Source organism: Pelecanus crispus, chromosome 6, assembly GCF_030463565.1.
Source record: "Pelecanus crispus isolate bPelCri1 chromosome 6, bPelCri1.pri, whole genome shotgun sequence".
Taxonomy (NCBI): Eukaryota; Metazoa; Chordata; class Aves; order Pelecaniformes; family Pelecanidae; genus Pelecanus; species Pelecanus crispus.
The window spans coordinates 22150436-22168954 of NC_134648.1; the positions used below are offsets into that span (position 1 = coordinate 22150436).

The 18519-nt window shown below is 41.5% G+C and overlaps 1 protein-coding gene across 2 annotated transcripts in view; it reads left to right on the forward strand.

Moving 5' to 3' along the window:
• Positions 1-18519, forward strand: part of LRP5 (LDL receptor related protein 5) — a 180106-nt gene that overhangs the window by 137677 nt on the left and 23910 nt on the right. For both annotated transcript variants that reach the window (XM_075712080.1, XM_075712079.1), the window contains exons 12-16: positions 2827-3150; positions 4801-5003; positions 7318-7529; positions 8513-8703; positions 18015-18224. In XM_075712080.1, coding sequence (XP_075568195.1) covers positions 2827-3150; positions 4801-5003; positions 7318-7529; positions 8513-8703; positions 18015-18224 — 1140 coding nt within the window. The remainder of the gene's footprint in view (positions 1-2826; positions 3151-4800; positions 5004-7317; positions 7530-8512; positions 8704-18014; positions 18225-18519) is intronic.

An 18519-nucleotide genomic window follows, 5' to 3' on the forward strand; every position in this document is an offset into this window, starting at 1 on the left:
GTTGGACTGATGATCTTAGAGATCCTTTCCAACCTTAATGACTCCTAGTTTCACTTTCATTCAAAAATAATCCAGCCATCAGGCCAGGAAACATGAAATTAATTATTACTCTACCCTTAATCAGATTAGTGGTGGACTTGGTAGTGTTAGGTTAATGATTGGACTGGATGATCTTAAAGGTCTTTTCCAACCTAAACGATTCTATGATTCTGTGATTCTATAATGATGGTGAGATATGATGTCATTTCTCTTCATTGATATGAAACTGCCTGTGTTTTACCAAAGCAGAGATGACCTCTTGAGTTTCTCAAAGTGAGGACAAGTTACAAGTTCACTGTAAACCACCCCTGACTTTCCAGTCTGGACATGTAATTTTCTGTTGAAGTAGTATCTCTCTTTCCAGCTTCAGACTAGTTGTATTAGTTCTAAACCAAAACCAAAATACTGCTTGCATTTCCTACAGTCTGAAGGGTTGTGCAGCTACTTCTGCAATGTATCATAACATGTTTCGTACACACTTTACACATTTTCATATCTTCCATTGAAATTTTGTTTATACATGCAAGGGGTGTGCTAAGATTTACTAAACTTTCACATTGATATTGACATGATAACTAACTGGATAAAAGAAGGGAGTTTTGTTTTCTGCAGCTGGCATAGAGCTTTTGTATCATCCAGATGTTTTGTAAATATTAAATCATCTTCAGGATTTTAGCTGAGGCAGATATGAATTCCTTTTTGAGAAAACAGAGTTTATGTAAGTTTCCAAATGCCATACAGTGAATCAATAACAGGATCAGAAATGGAATCCAGAAGTTCATGACCTGACATCCTATCCCTTTTCCATTTCCAAAGAGAGACCTTTGGTGAGGTGGGAATTAATGCCTCTGGGATTCCAATGTAAAAATCAAAGTTTATGTGGCAGAACATATGGTATTTAAGCAAACTCATACAGGATTGTTACAGCAGTGCTCTGATTGATGACATATATAATTTCCCTGCAACTCTTTTTTTTTCTTTGTTTTAATCTGTGAAGAGTGAGAATTTTTTTAAGGTGTTATTGTGTGTGCATATCTTCAGAGTACAGAGAATCTACTAAGGTCAGGAAAACAGAATGATGCAGTTTTGGATTCTGAGGCTATTTCTGATTTTGCATTTCTTGTATTTGTTGCTTTGGGATGATAATTACTGAATGGTTGTTACTGTTTAGAAATTGTTTCTTTACCTAGAGTTAGGATTTTTCCTACCCAAAGGGCGTGATCTAGCAAAGCTCTCACTAAGCTTCTGCATTATACTTAGAGAAACAAAATAGCTGGAGGTAAGCTTGAACTAGAAACTGATTGTGGCGTTGAGAAGAAACACAATATTGAAATCATCTGTGGTAAATTAAACTGGTTCTAAAGCTGAACCTACTGTTAACATTTATTTGTGGTGAGAAAGTAGAAGGATGACTGCTGAAGCTAACAATATGATGTCTTTTTAGTTAGGAGATTATAAAGACTCAGGTAGACTTCTAGCAAGTGGTCTCATTGGTTAAGGAAATGTTATTAGGCTTGGCCTACGTTATGCAGTGCTGGTCTCCTTGCCAGGAGAGACCTGAATGAGTGTAGCTGATAGAAACGTCAACCATGCCAGCCATGAATAAAGAACTCTTAAGTGGATGAATGAATGCTCTCCCAGCTTAATCTTGTACATTATAAAGATTACCCAGCAGGAAAAAATCACTCTTTTGGGAGATTTTCCTCCATCTACTGACTATCAAAATACAAGTGGCTTATCTGCTTCCTTCAAAAGACCCTATCTCCTGAATTCATCACTGTGGACCAGAATTGCTCCAAGAAATATCTGAGAGCATGCAAGATATCTGTGCCCCTAACTTGGACACTTCAGATGCCTAAAAGTGGTTGGGAAGGTTGCCTCTGTATTTAGTTTTGGTGGTTTATAGTGAAAAGGCTTCATGTTCTAGTTTTGGGTTTTTTTCATTCTTTCTCCAGTCTTGGCCAAATGGAAAAGGGCATGATGGAAAGTAGAGCAGGGGAAAAAAAAAGAGGTGTTCTGTAGAATCTAGCATTGGACGTTTGTTTGAGGCAGGAGGAGATGATGCTGCTGAAGGCTACGTCTTCATTTGATGTAAAGTGGCAGAGATTCATAGAGATTTATGCTTGAAAATGTTTAGGAAGGTGATTTACAGTAAGACTTTATCTACTTTAATAGGGAATCTCTGGCAGAGGCCATCTAATGCTCTAGAAGGTGTTAGATCTTTTGTGAATGTTGCTAACTGAGCCACTGAGTGTGAGATTATTGGGATTTCTACCAAACAAATGGCTTCGTAATCTCTTGGGGTAGCTGTATGTTAAATTGCACTGCAAAAGATTTGTGTTTCTTGAGTGAAACACCATAATTTGTCACAGCTGTTTCTCTGTGAATCTTAAGTTTGTTGTATGTTGTTGCTTTTGTGCATATTAATTGGGTTTTTTATTGGCCTAAGTGATTCCTGGAGCTGATAGTATTCTTGAATACATTTTCCAATATCTATTTTGGATGATAAACATGAGACATATACGGTAGTATTTATTTAAATGACGATACACTGGCACAGTTTCAAATTGCTCTATAGGCAAGAGGGTATCAGGATAGGGTTTTTGAATGCAAGTGTTTAGGTTACCTCTTGAGCAGATACTGCTTAATAATGAATCCCGTGATGCTGACTTGGGAAATGAGGTTTTATTTTAATAAGGGAAGAAAAGTCTTTTTCTTGATGCCAGTCACACTCTTCATTTCATGACTTGGGAATTGTCCTTTAGTTGATTATCCTTACTTTTGCAGGACAAGAACGAGAAATCATAGCAGATGATTTACCTCATCCATTTGGATTAACCCAATACAGTGACTACATCTACTGGACAGACTGGAATCTTCACAGCATAGAAAGAGCAGACAAGACCAGTGGGAAGAACAGGACACTTATTCAGGGCCATCTGGATTTTGTGATGGATATATTGGTCTTCCATTCTTCACGTCAGGATGGCTTGAATGATTGTGTGCAAAATAATGGCCATTGTGGTCACTTGTGCCTTGCCATACCAAATGGTTTTAGGTGTGGCTGTGCTGCTCATTATACCTTGGATCCCAACAGCAGGAACTGTAGTTGTAAGCCTTTTTGTTTGCTACTATATTCTTTAGTGCTTCTGGCTCCCAGGTGCTTGTGATCTCTTTCAGTATAGAAAGGGGAGAGATATCAAAAGTCCATTTCCAAGGTTCTGACATTAAAGGTGGTCTTTAAATATGAGGACAGAGTATGGAGTTTTATATCCATTTTTGTGACATGAATTAGGGGTGAAGATTTGTATTCCAAATGTTAGAAATAACAGCGCTGTCAAGTCTGGTCTTTCTTGTTTTACTAGAAGTGCTTTCTAGGTCATTCAGCTGTGTGATTGAAGCTTTCCCAGTCCTTACCTTAGTGTGTAGGTGGGTGCAAGAGATATTCTAAACAAAAAATGTCTTTTTCTCTTAAGTGTTTAATAAAGACAGCAAAAATAACATCCAATAAAACAGCCTCCTAAGTAGTCTGTGCAATGTGCGGATGCACTTGAATTCATATAAGCTTGTTTTCCCCTTGCATGTGATGTTATGAGCCTGCCAGTTCACTGGTTGTCCAATAAGAATTTAAGTTTCTAGTAAAAATAGCAGATGAATACAAAATGGACTGTTGACTTAAAAAAATCAAACCAACAAAGCTTCAGGCATTGTGGCACAGTAGCATATAAGGAAATTTTAACTGGAAAAGATGGGTTTATGAAAGGCTGGTCCTGCTTGACCAACCTGATCCCCTTCTATGACAAGGTGACCCGCTTAGTGGATGAGGGAAAGGCTGTGGATGTTGTTTACCTGGACTTTAGTAAAGGCTTTGACACCGTCTCCCACAGCATTCTCCTGGAGAAACTGGCTTCTCATGGCTTGGATGGGTGTACTCTTCACTGGGTGAAAAGCTGGCTGGATGGCTGAGCCCAAAGAGTTGTGGTGAATAGAGTTAAATCCAGTTGGCAGCCGGTCACAAGTGGTGTTCCCCAGGACTCAGTGTTGGGGCCAGTTCAGTTTAATATCTTTATCAATGGTCTGAATGAGGGGATCAAGTGCATGCTCAGTAAGTTTGCAGACAACACCAAGTTGTGTGGGAGTGTTGATCTACTTGAGGGTAGAAAGGCTCTCCAGAGGGATCTGGACAGGCTGGATCAATGGGCTGAGGCCAACTGTATGTGATTCAATAAGACTAAGTGCTGGGTCCTGCACTTGGGTCACAACAACCCCACGCAACGCTACAGGCTTGGGGAAGAGTGGCTGGAAAGCTGCCTGGTGGAAAAGGACCTGGGGGTGTTGGTTGACAGCTGGCTCAATATATTAGCAGTGGATTTGGTAGTGTTAGGTTTACGGTTGGACTTGATGATCTTAAAGGTCTTTTCCAACCTAAGTGATTCTATGATAATACAGAAAAACCTGTGACTGTGTATTGCCCACTGTCACTGGAGTTACTTAAATTCCACATGGGGAACATAGTTATTTTATAATATGAAAAGGAAATACTTTCTGGGTGAGGGTGTGCACATTTGCCCTCCAGAAGTACACAAAGAAACCTTTTCAACTTAACAGCAAAAATGTCCAGTTATGAATTACCTTAGTTTTCATTGTGAATATAATTGTCTCTCTGGGATTTTGTCCTAAATATTCTTTCCTCTCTATGCGGGTGTATTTTTGACTGTCTGAGTTGCATTTTCTTATGCATTCTGTTTCGGCTTGTTTCAGCCCCTGCCAGCTTCCTGTTGTTTAGCCAGAAATCTGCAATCAGCCGGATGATACCCGATGATCAGCAAAGTCCAGATATTATTCTGCCTATGCATGGGCTACGGAATGTCAAGGCTATTGATTATGATCCCTTAGATAAATTAATCTACTGGGTGGATGGACGTCAGAATATTATAAAAAGAGCCAAAGATGATGGCACTCAGGCAAGTTTACGTGGTGTATATAGTTTTGTGTTGGTCTTTTTGTGTGCTTTGTACTTTATGCTTGACTTTCCCCTGCCATCCTCTGCACCAAGGAATCATCAGTTTAAACTTCACTCTTGCCAGCACTTATTCATGTATATTCTATTTATATGTGAAAATTACTGAAGGCTTTTAGGATTGTGATTTTAATTTATACACAAAGAAGTGTAATAGAATATATACATCATATGTATCTGAAACTATAAGCCTTGAATTGCAATCTTTAGTTAAGGATGGGCACTGAACTGAGACAGACTCACTGTTTATACTTAGGACAGATAAATTGTATTCTAAAATCAATACTGTGCATGCCAATTGTGTGATAATATTGTCATCATTGTAAAGCTCTCTCAAAATGAAAAGTCAGCTATTCAAGCTGTAGTTAAACCCTGAGTGAATTACTGAGTTGGGGACATTATTCTTTTGCACTAGTTATTCACACAACAGTGGACAGAAGTGTACTGTTCTTCCAGGCAGTGTTACGTGTTAACATAGCTTAACTCCCAGGTCAAGATAACAGATCCTTTAAAAACTATGCTTTGAATAAGAATATAAAATGAAATGGAGAATGGACAAGTTATATTTTCCTAGTTCTTGGTCAGTTGTACCTAAACAGTATGACATGATATCAATGGAAATAGACTGGTCTCTTCGTGCATCTAGACACTCAGAGTTTTTACGGTTTCCTTTAAAGGAAGAGATGACAATTTTATTTTTTGGCCATTTCTTTTAAGATTGGGAGGAGGTATGCTGGGATGAGCACCTAGCTGGGTTGTGGATGAATTTTGAAGAAGTTTTGCTCTTGCTTTTTGGGATTATGCTAGGTGCTAATTAGTGTAGTCTGGCTTCTCTTTGGTACTTGCTAAGTGCAAATTGCAATGGAGACTCATTTGCTCTGTGTTTTCCTCTACCTTGGACACGCAGCTTTGAAGTGCAGATCCCCTGCAAATTTTGACTTTCCATTTTTCACTAACTATATTTACTTAATTTTGCTAAATCGTGCTGTTTGCAGATGATACATATGAATTTCATACCTGGGTAATGTTACATTTGATTTCAGGAAAAGAATGATTTTTTTTTTTATTTCTAGGCACACCATCAAGACAAAATAGGTGTAAAGCTTTATATAAAAAGAAGAAAGCCTGTATATCACTATGCAGAACTTGAGGGGTTAAAATCAAATTGTGGCAATATAACTTTCACAAGTAATGTTGTGTTGGGTAATTCATTTGACTTCAGCTGAGCATGGAATGGTGTCTTCAGCTTTCTTGACCCGTATGAACTTTCTCTGGTACTGTTTTTGTGTTTGGATTGGGAGCACCACATTAGGACACTTAAGGAAGCCACTACTTTCCCTTCACCGTTATCCTGTCACCAGAAGCAGTCACCTTTGAAGGCTACTTTGATGTTGGGAGTCCTGCCAGCAGTATTACTATCCCAATGGCACTGGGATTGGCTGTATGCTAGTGGAGCCTGTGTAACGTTAAACAAACAACAGAAAGATTATTTTCCTTTATGGATTTTTTTAATATGTTCTAGTGCTTTTCAGAGAAATAAAGTATTGAAGTCTATGTTAGTATTCAACATAGAGCTAAAAAGCGTAGTGAATAGTGTATGTTAGTTAGATTGGGAGGGCTTGAGGGTTATGATTCCAAGAACTTGGCAATAATGTCAAGTTTTGTAAGGGCTATCATAAAGACGTGAGGTAATGTTGTTAGTATGGGGGTGAGGCAGAGCTGTAGCCATTTGACATGTAAGCAAACAGAACCAAGTTTCATTAAAAGATTTTCATTTTTAAGAGAAGCCAGGACTTAAAGAAAATCAGTATCTACTACACTACAAATAATAAAGTAAGGAGACTTTAACAAGAGAGAGAGATTTGTTCAGCTGACTGCATAACAGTGCAGGTCTGGCCAGAAGGCTGCTTTGTTTCTTGCATTGTTTCATTCAAGATTGTTCCATGCATAAACATTCACTATTGTTTTCTTCCATCTCTTCCTAATTAATTCTACTTATAGGAGGCCCCACAACTGCTTTCTGGGGAGTTTTGCATAATCTTACAGATTTTGTCCAGATGTCTTTCCTCTGATGCACAGTTTGAATCAAGTATCTTTGTTAAGCTTTATCACATTTCTTGTATTTGTTGTTTCCTTGTGGGTGGTTTTAGCTGTTTCTGGACAGTCAGGTAGGTAAACTATGCTTTCTGTGCATCAGTGTTCTTCAATCAATAATCAGAATAATTACTGGAAATTGTTCCCCATATGTTGTCTTGCAGCCTTTCACTGTCATGAGTACTCCAAACCAAAGCCAGAACCCAGAGAAGCAACCACATGACCTCAGCATCGATATATACAGCCATACCTTGTACTGGACCTGTGAGGCCACAAATTCAGTCAATGTCCACAGGCTGAACGGCGAGTCAATTGGGATGGTGCTACGAGGGGATCATGACAAGCCCAGAGCCATTGTAGTGAATGCAGAGCGAGGGTGAGATTCTTTTCTGTACCTTGTACACAGCGTTCTTGGGATGTATATCAGCTCTGTGTTTGAACCTTGTGTTGCATCTGTATATTTTAAAAAGGAGATTTTTTGCATATTTGATTGTTCAGGATGTAGGTGACTGCCTGTCCGATTCTGCCTTTTAAAGGTACCCAGCTTTCTCTTCCTCTTCTCTTTGCTGCCTTCTCTGGTGTGCTGACTTAGACATTCACACAGCCACGTGGTGGGTTATAATGAGGAACTAACCCAGGTGGGGAAAGCAAAGCAAAACCACCTTATGCTGTTTGCTGCATGAGTGCACAGCCCTGCCACCTAATAGGAAAAACAGGAGAGTTTACACCGTGTTTATATCAGCTGGGGATCTGGCTCGTAAATGTTTGGTCATCATAAAACAAATGTTTCCAGGAAAAAAACCCAGATCTCTCATATGATACAACTATTCATGCTAATGTAATAGTATAAAGTTAAACAAACAACCGGTTGTTCTTCCTTCTGTGATCTTTGCTCCTCTCAAGTTTGCTATGAAGTTCTGCTTGCTGAGAAGGAAGGCAATGCAGAAGTAGAGGGGGTAACGGTTGATGTATTTTGTCAGAAAGAGCTCCTGGGCTTTGATCCACAGATGGGGATGGCTTTACCCAAGGATGGTTGCAGAAAGTCTGTGCTAGTCTCTTACGACCCCCACCTCCACTGCAGGAACAGTGCTGCCAGTGCAGCTGTGCTGAGTGCTGAGGCATTTTATGGCCTGGTGAATTAAGGGCAAATGCTATTAATTTCAGGCTATCTGGATATGCCAGTTAGCAAATGTTTGGGGTTCTGCAGCTGACAGATCTGGATCTTTGCAGCTGGGAGCAACAGTCACAGCAGTCATCCCTGTGTAAACCATTCCCACTTACAACATAGAACCTGTGTGCAAAGGTGAGTTGCCTCCCTTCTGAAGCTCTCAGTTAAGTGGCTGGTGTCTTTGTTCTCAGGTACATGTACTTTACCAACATGCAAGAGCGAGCTCCCAAGATTGAGCGTGCAGCCCTTGATGGCACAGAGAGAGAAGTGCTTTTTACAACTGGGTTGATCCGACCAGTAGCACTGGTGATTGACAACAAACTTGGAAAGCTTTTCTGGGTGGATGCAGATCTGAAGCGCATTGAAAGCTGTGATTTGTCAGGTATGTGGTATACGGTTAAACATTTGGAGTGGAGTGTGTGTACGCATAGGACATCATTCCCTCTTTGATGCTGACCCCAGTAACTTCTGTCTCCACTGTTGCCAGTTCTGTGCAGGCAGTCACAGATAACAATTGCTGGTGGGCTCCCATGTTTGATGTGATTAGAATAAATGAGCCTGTAATGATTGCCACCCTCCAAGAGAACCATTTGACTTTCGATATGTTCTGAAAGCAACTCTTGCAAGATCAGATTTAAATAGGTGTTGCCAGTCATGGAACCCCTAAATCACCACCCCCGTGCCTTTTTTTTTTTTTTGTTATGGTTTGAAAAGTTTGCATAACTCTTCAATTTTTATTTCTCTGGAGTTTACAGCTTAGTAAATCAAGGTAGCTTGAAAAACAAACAGAAGGAAGAGGAATGGCTTTCTGTGCTGCAAAACAGTGGAGAGATGTCAACTCATGGCAGTTTTCCCATATTAGCAAGATAAAGCACTACTCCATGTGCATAGCAATAGCACCACATGGATCTTAGAGAGTACTGTTCATCATTGACTTTTAAAAGCACTTGGTAGTGCTGAAGAAGTGGAGAAATGGGCTTGCTCATCTGGTGAGCAGTATAGCACAGAGGATCCAATGCCCTACTTTCTGACTCATGATTCATTCTTTCTTCATCATCCATGTATCAAGAAATGAAACTCCTAAAGGAAGTGCAGAGAGAAGTGAACTAGTGTGAGGGAGTAGAAGGTGGGCTGTCGTAGTGATTGGCATCTGCTGTAAAAGGCTGATTCTCCAATTTTTGTTGGCTCTTCTCTTCTTGCCATGTAGTCACATCCTTCCCTTGTGTTGTAGTGAGGAAATGAACTAAACCAGGAGAAAATTACTCACTTTTCTAAGAGGACAGTTTACTTTTGAGGACCTAAATCTGACTCAAGGTCAGAATTCGGTCTCTTCTGCCAAAGAGGGGATAAAAACATGAAGCTGGAGCTCGGAAGGTAAAGCAGCCCATGCCTTTCATCAGTTATCAAGCTGGATAGGGGGTGTTGTCAAACTGCCTGTGTAGACACAAAATGTCCAATCCAGGATAGGCATCAGAACCTACAAAGATATGTAGGAGAAAAGAATATAGGAGGGAGGCAAGACTTGAGCTATGATACAACTCACGTTTGAGAAGAAAAGGTTGACAGAGTGGGAGACATAACACAAAATGCATCAGAGATACTGAGTGGGTTTTGTCTAGTGATGAAAGGAGAAGTGCTATAGGAGGAGATCCAAAAGTAAAAGGGCAAGATCGAAAAGCACTTTATCATGCAGGTTTTGAGGCTGAAGTGGTATCTACAAACGCAAGAGAGAGAGAAGAGGCACCAAAGAAGATTATGTGGAAATCATATTGTTTAGGAGAGGGGGAATGTACCAGGGAGAAGTTAATGAATTGAGAAGGGAGGACAGGATCAATAACTAGTGCTGCTACTGATAAAAATGTGGTCCCCATTTAATAGGAAGCCATATTATTTAATGAAGCTGTAGTATACAGTGGGCCTAGCTATGCCTAGGTCTTCTACTTGTATGTATGTAAGCATCCTTTTTTCCCCTTTGATTTAGCACACATGCAAGGTTGAGTCACAGCTAGCAGATGGGGGCAGGCAGGCTGCAGGTGCTTCTTGCTTGTCATATTACAGGTTGGAAGATGGACTGTGTCCTTGCATAGTACAGCATAAAATGTAGAGGAGTCTGTTTATTATTGTTTTAGATCTAAATCTTGTCGTGGTTTAGCCCCAGCCAGCAACTAAGCACCACGCAGCCGCTCGCTCACTCCCCCTACCCCAATGGGATGGGGGAGAGAATCGGAGGAGTAAGTGAGAAACACTCCTGGGTTGAGATAAGAACAGTTTAATAATTGAGACAAAGTAAAATAGTAATGATAATAATAACAATATAATAATGATAATAACAATAATAATATACAAAGCAAGTGATGCACAATGCAATTGCTCACCACCTGCCGACCGATACCCAGACAGTTCGCGAGCAGCGATCACTGCTCCCTGGCCAACCCCCCCCAGTTTATATACTGAGCATGACATCATATGGTATGGAATAGCCCTTTGGTCAGTTTGGATCAACTCTTCTGGCTATGCCCCCTCCCAGTTTCTTGTGTACCTGGCAGAGCATGGGAAGCTGAAAAGTCCTTGACTAGCATAAGCAGTACTTAGCAACAACTGAAACATCAGTGTGTTATCAGCATTCTTCTCCTACTAAATCTAAAACACAGCACTATGCCTGCTACTAGGAAGAAGAAAATTAACTCTATCCCAGCCGAAACCAGGACAATCTTGAATGAAAAATACCTGATAATAGGACTTAGGTAAACTGATATATAAATAAATCAGAAGCTAGGCCATCACATGCTGTAGTTGTATCCTGTGATTACAGCTTCCTTTGTATGCATTCTTCCTTTTTGTGATGTTAAAACTTCATGTAAGCGTATGTTTGCATACTGGATATGTATTTTAATCCAATTCTTTGGATCTTTTTGCAGGGAAAACTAAACTTTCTCTGGTTAATATTGAATCAAAGCTTTTAGTGCACATTTATTTGATGGGGTCACAGGTAAAGAATTAAACCCTATAGGTGAGATAAAAGCAGGGGAAAGCTACAGGATTACAAGAAAACAGTGTTTATTAACTAGAGGGTATGTATCATGTAGCCAGAAAACTATGATTGCATTTGATCCAGCTGAGCTCACTGTAATTTGATTCACTGAGCTGTGATTTTTTAAATGAGTTAACAGCATATTTTTATTTTTAAATATTTTGCAATCTTGCATCACAACTTCAGAAGAAATTTGACAGCCAAAGTTATGTTGGCTTGAATTACTTCCTCTAAAAAGCATTTTCTGAGCAAAACAGTTTAAAATGGGCATACATTAGCAAAAGGGTTTTAGCATAAACTGAGGCTGCTGAATAATTTGGACCGAAATTGTGTATAGCATCCTTCATGCCAATTAGACTGGTCTAGACAACATTATTCACTTGTCGGCTTGGGGAGATGACATGGTTGTGGAGGTTTCTGAAGCTTGCACTACACCCTGAGCAACAGCATCCTGCTAAATCATGGAATAACCTCAGACGTCCAATGCTTACCTTTCAGAGAGGGGTGGAAGAACTAAACCTGTCTGTTTTCTTTATGAGGTTCCTGAATTTTTTCAGTTGTTCATGCTTTTTAGACATTCATAAACCATTTGCAAATAACTTGTCTGCCACACCAGTCAATAAAAAAGTAGTGTTTTATATTATTGTTGAAGTGACTGGAAAAGCTATAAAATTGCTGCACTGAAAATATGCTTTGTTTTCAATTAGAACTTTTTTGGATAGAGGAATTGTGTGTCCTTCCAGCTTAATGTTCTTTACATTTAACTGTTGATTTCCATCTTGAAAAGACTACACATCTGTTTCATTCTGGGAACCAAAGTATTTAATTACTATGGAAATTCAACACTTCTTTAGTTGTAACATGTTTTCTCTTCTTTTTTCTAACCATATCTGTTGAAAATATCCTTTTATTTATTCAGATTGAGTTTTTCATTTTGATCATTCTTCTAAACAACAATTTAATGGTGTCATCCAGTGCTATAGGTGCCCTTTGCTTCTCCTTTTAAAATTATTAATAATTTGGACTGTCATGTACTCAAGATCTAATCCAATGTAATTATGTATAGATTAATCACCTTATCCCGTGCTATTTCCAGCAGCTTCCCAAATTGCCAGTGTTCAGCTTTTTGCAGATGAGAGAGAAAAAAGACAATGCTTGATGTACACCCCCAAAAACCATTAAATGTAGCCTGTTTTAGGCCTGGATTTGGGAGGCTGTTCAAACAGGCTAGGATTCTAGCAGGACTGCTAGCTTGCAAGTGTCGTCTAACAACCTCATGTATTCATGATTTCAGTATGCCTTCAGGATATCCTTCAGGAAACCAGCTTGCCTTTTATTTCTAAATGGATGAGCAATTTAGCACTGAAAAAATCATGAAGGCAAGAAGGAGTTTTCTTTACACCGAGTTGAAATGAGGCTTTCCTATTCTTGTGGTATCTTGAATGCAGCTCATAATAGTGCTTTTGAGTCAAAATGTGAGGCTTAGTCTGGCAAAAGGACAGTCATCTTTGAAAATCCAATGATACTGAAGTTCATAGGAGCTAAGGGTGCTCAGCAGGTTGCAGGGCAAATGAACAAAGCACCCTGTGCTTTGTTCACTGAGAACCTTCTTCTGTCACAATGTTTCCTAGTATTTCTAAGTCTTAAGACCTGTTTAGGAGAAGATGAAGAACATCTCAGGAACTGCACTGCTAGAGAGCAGTACTAAGAGCCAAGTTTAGTGCCCACTTAGTGAAATCAGTGCAGGTGCATCTGTTGTGTTCTTTTACTCCTACAAGGATAAAATCCTGTGGTACCTTGGAACTGTGTACAATAATAGACGCATGAGATTACAATCAGGACTGTACTGTCACATACAGTTCATGCATATTTATTCTGAAACAGGAATGAAACAAAGATGTCTTCCTCATTGGTTTGGAAACAAAAGAAATTCAGGGCTAAAGAACTAAAACCCCAATTGCAAGTCCAAGAATTTCTGATTCTTCTACTACTAAATTTGATTTGAGTGCACACTGTTTGTCATGACAGTCAAGCAAGAGTCATTGCAGATAGTAATTTCATGTACAAAACTAATAGAATCTGTAATTGAAATAAATGTTACATTCTTACGCTTGGCTGAGCTCTACATAATTTATGCAGCAAATTAGTTGAATGCTTAAAGCATTTTTATTATGTATCCAGATTCTATAATCTAATTTTGTGTACATAGAATCATAGAATCGTTTAGGTTGGAAAAGACCTTTAAGATCATCCAGTCCAATCATTAACCTAACACTACCAAGTCCACCACTAATCTGATTAAGGGTGGAGTAGCAATTTCATGTTTCCTGGCTTGGTGGCTGGATTGTTTTTTAATGAAAGTAAAAACTAGGAATCACTAAGGTTGGAAAGGATCTCTAAGATCATCAGTCCAACCATCAGTCCAACACCACCATGTCCACTAAACCATGTCCCAAAGTGCCACGTCTACCCGTTTTTTGAACGCTTCCAGGGATGGTGACTCCACCACCTCTCTGGGCAGCCTGTTCCAATGCTTGACTACCCTTTCCGTGAAGAAATTTTTCCTAATAGCCAATCTAAATCTCCCCTGATGCAACTTGAGCCCATTTCCTCTTGTCCTATCGCTAACTACTTGGGAGAACAGACCAACACCCACCTCACTACAGCCTCCTTTCAGGTAGTTGTAGAGAGCGATAAGGTCTCCCCTCAGCCTCCTCTTCTCCACACTAAACAACCCCAGTTCCCTCAGCCGCTTCTCATAAGGCCTGTGCTCCAGACCCTTCACCAGCTTTGTTCCCCTTCTCTGGACATGCTCCAGCACCTCAATGTCTTTCTTGTATCGAGGGGCCCAAAACTGGACACAGTATTCCAGGTGCGGTCTCACCAGCGTTGAGTACAGGGGGACAATCACCTCTCTGCTCCTGCTGGCCACACTACTCCTGATACAAGCCAGGATGCTGTTGGCCTTCTTGGCCACCTGAGCACACTGCTGGCTCATGTTCAGCCGACTGTCAACCAACACCCCCAGGTCCTTTTTGGCCAGGCAGCTTTCCAGCCACTCTTCCCCAAGCCTGTAGCATTGCATGGGGTTGTTGTGACCCAAGTGCAGGACCCAGCACTTGGCCTTGTTGAACCTCATACAGTTCGCCTCGGCCCATCGGTCCAGTCCGTCCAGGTCCCTCTGCAGGGCCATCCTACCCTCGAGCAGATCGACACTCCCACCCAGTTTGGTGTCATCTGCAAACTTACTGAGGGTGCACTCAATCCCCTCATCCAGATCGTTGATAAAGGTATTAAACAAGGCTAGCCCCAACACTGAGCCCTGGGAAACACTGCTCGTGACTGGTCGCCAGCTGGACTTAACTCCATTCACCACAACTCTCTGGGCTCAGCCACCCAGCCAGTTTTTTACCCAGCGAAGAGTACACCCGTCCAAGCCATGAGCTGCCAGCTTCATTAGGAGAATGCTGTGGGAGATGGTGTCAAAGGCTTTACTAAAGTCCAGGTAGATGATGTCCACAGCCTTTCCTTCATCCACTAGGCGGGGTCACCAGGTCATAGAAGGAGATCAGGTTGGTCAAGCAGGACCTGCCATTCATGAATCCATTTTGGCTAGGCCCGATCCCCTGGTTGACCTGCACTTGCCTGTCGAGCACACTCAAGATGAACCATTCCATAATCTTCTCTGGCACCAAGGTCAGGCTGACAGGCCTGTAGTTCCCCAGGTCCTCCTTCCAGCCCTTCTTGTAGATGGGCGTTACATTGGCAAGCCTGCAGTCATCAGGGACCTCCCCTGTTAACCAGGACTGCTGATAGATGATGGAGAGTGGCTTGGCAAGCTCCTCTGCCAGCTCCCTCAGTACTCTCAGGTGGATCCCATCCAGCCCCATAGACTTGTGAGCATCCAGGTGGTGTAGCAGGTCGTTAACTGCTTCCTCCTTGATTATGGGGGCTTCATTCTGCTCTCTGTCCCTGTCTTCCAGCTCAGGCAGGCTGAATACCCTGGGGATAACTGGTCTGGCTATTAAAGACAGAGGCAAAGAAGGCATTAAGTACCTCACAGCCTTTTCCTCATCCCTGGTGGCAATGTTCCCCCCCCCACATCCAGCAAAGGATGGAGATCCTCCTTGGCTCTCTTTTTGTTGTTAATGTACTTGTAGAAACATTTTTTATTATCTCTTACAACAGTGGCCAGATTGAATTCTAGCTGGGCCTTTGCCTTTCTAATTTTCTCCCTGCATGACTAACAAGATCCCTGTACTCTTCCTGAGTTGCCTGCCCCCTCTTCCAAAGGTGCTAAACTCTCCTTTTTTCCCTGAGTCCCAGCAAAAGCTCCCTGTTCAGCCAGGCCGGTTGTCTTCCCCACCAGTTCATCTTACGTCACATGGGGACAGCCTGCTCCTGCACCCTTAAGACTTCCTTCTTGAAGAACACCCAGCCTTCCTGGACCCCTTTGCCCTTCAGGACTGCCTCCCAAGGGACTTTCCCAAACAGTGTCCTGAAGAGGCCAAAGTTTCCCCTCCAGAAGTCCATGGTAACAGTTTTGCTGCCCCTCCTCCTTAGGTCACCAAGAATTGAAAACTCTATCATATGGTTGCTAAGCCTGAGACAGCCTCCAACCATGACATCTCCCACGAGTCCTTCTCTGTTTGTAAACAGCAAGTCAAGTGAGGCACCTCCCCTGGTAGTCTCACTTACCAGCTGCGTCAGGAAGTTATCTTCTACTCACTTTAGAAACCTCCGAGACTGTTTCCTCTCTGCTGTGTTGTATTTCCAGCAGATGTCCAGCAAGTTGAAGTCCCCCATGAGAACAAGGGCTCGCGATTGCGAGACTTCTGCCAGCTGCTTATATAGAACGCTTCATCTATCTCTACATCCTGGTTGGGTGGTCTATAGCAGACTCCCAGCAGGACGTCTGCCTTTTTGGCTTTCCCCCTCATCCTTATCCATAAGCACTCGACCTTATCATCACCACTGTTGAACTCTATACAGTCAAAACACTCCCTAGCACACAGAGGCACCCCACCGTCTCTTCTTCCTTGCCTATCCCTTCTGAAGAGCTTATCCAATGCAGCACTCCAGTCATGAGAGTCATCCCACCATGTTTCTGTGATGGTGACTAAGTCGTAGCTATCCTGCTGCACAAGGGCTTCCAGCTCCTCCTGTTTGTTGCCTGTGCTACACGCATTGGTGTAGATGCACTTGAGCCGGGCTATCAATTTCACCCCCAATGTTGCCATGCCACCCTAGGGTTCCTCTCTAGTGAGCCTGGTTATATCCCCTTCCCGCTTCGAACCTAGTTTAAAGCCCTCTCTGTGAGTCCTGCCAACTCATGAGCGAGAATCCGTTTCCCCTTTGGAGATAGCTGAACTCCGTCTGCTCCCAGCAGGCCTGGTGCCATGTAAACCTCCCCATGATCGAAAGAACCAAAATTCCACTGATGGCACCAGCCTCTGAGCCACTTGTTAGTCAGGTGAGTTCCTCGTTCCATTTGACATTCTTCCCTGCCACTGATGGGATAGAGGAAAACACTGCCTGTGCTCCCGATCCTGCAACCAATCGCCCCAGTGCCCTGAAGTCCTTTTTGATCACTTTAGGACTTCTCTCTGTAATCTCATCACTGCCAACCTGTATAACCAGCAGTGGGTAATAATCAGAGGGCCAATATTCAAAGGTTTCATATTTTAAATGCAAGCAGACATAAAGTCTTTATTCCAAAATGAAATATGAGAGCAGCAGAAGCACCAAGTTACGGTTTTGTTCTGATTCCTCATTTTTAAAATCAAATATATCCAGTATGGATAGGCACACACAGCCTCAAAATGGTTTCTGTGAATTAATAGAATAATTTGGAATCTCTTGTTCACCCTAGACAGGCATAACAAAGGCAACAATTAAATGCCACTAAGTGTAGGGCAGCACACAGTAGAAGACTGCAAGTAATTAAAGTTAAAAGCAGTCATAAATGCATTTTTACTTAACCTGATTTTTACACATTGGTTGAGAGCAGATTTTTTCACATTTCTGTAGAGCAGAAAACCTGAGCATTTGATAGTGTTCCTGTTTAAGAGCATGCTGAGTTACTTGGATTTGGGTTTTCTGATTGGTTACCAAAGAAAAAAGAGAAGGTGAAGAAAGCAGTGTGGCTGTTGGTTAGAATATGAGCTTTACTTTCATGATTATATCTCCATGGTTGTGATACAGCATATGACAGGGTTTGTGTACTTACCTCTTGGTTTGCATGATGAATGTAGTTTATGTGAGTAATGACAGTCAAGGTAATTGGTTGTATTTCACTCTTGCTTGTAGATTCCAATAAAGTGTACTGCTTGTTGCGTGAATGTATTGTAAAAATTTTGGCCCAGGAGCTGAGTCTGTATCAGTGACACAGGCTTTTAGGGACTGCACACAGTTACACGTAACAGAGCATGTCAACATGAGACTGATCATGGCTTGACCTCATGACATGGCAACCAGTTGCATTTACCTGAGATGACGCTGAATAAGCAGAGCCTTGGTCTGCATAGACAAATGAAGCCAATGACCTTATAAGTAACTGTTTTTCAGGGTTGGGTTGGGTTGATTTGGTTTGGTTGGGTTTTTTAAGAAATGAGTTAAATGTTGACTGGTGTAAAATTAGTCTTTGTTTTTGTTGATCTCAGGTGCTAACCGTGTGACCCTGGAGGACTCCAACATCCTTCAACCGATGGGACTCACTGTGCTGGGGAATCACTTGTATTGGATTGATCGTCAGCAGCAGATGATTGAGAGAGTGGAGAAAATGAACGGGTACAGAAGAACTAGAATTCAAGGCCGAATTGCTCACCTAACAGGCATTCATGCTGTGGAAGATCTTGATATGGAGGAATTCTGTGAGTTTATTTCAATATCTATGTCTCTCACTCTTGGTCAGTCTCTCAGAGTCCTCATCCAGCTGAATATTGTAACAACATTGCCCAGTGGGCTTCAAGTAAGTCATGGAGTGCTTTCAACTTGGCCAGCTGGGATCCTAGAAGAGGAGGAGAAACAAGTTCCTTGTTCTTGTCCAGAAGAGCACAGCTAGAATATGTGATTTCATGGCACTTAGTTACCTGATTTGTACAAGCTGACATGATACTAAATTCAATCTCAAAGCTACTTATAATTATGGTTGTTCATTTTTTAAGT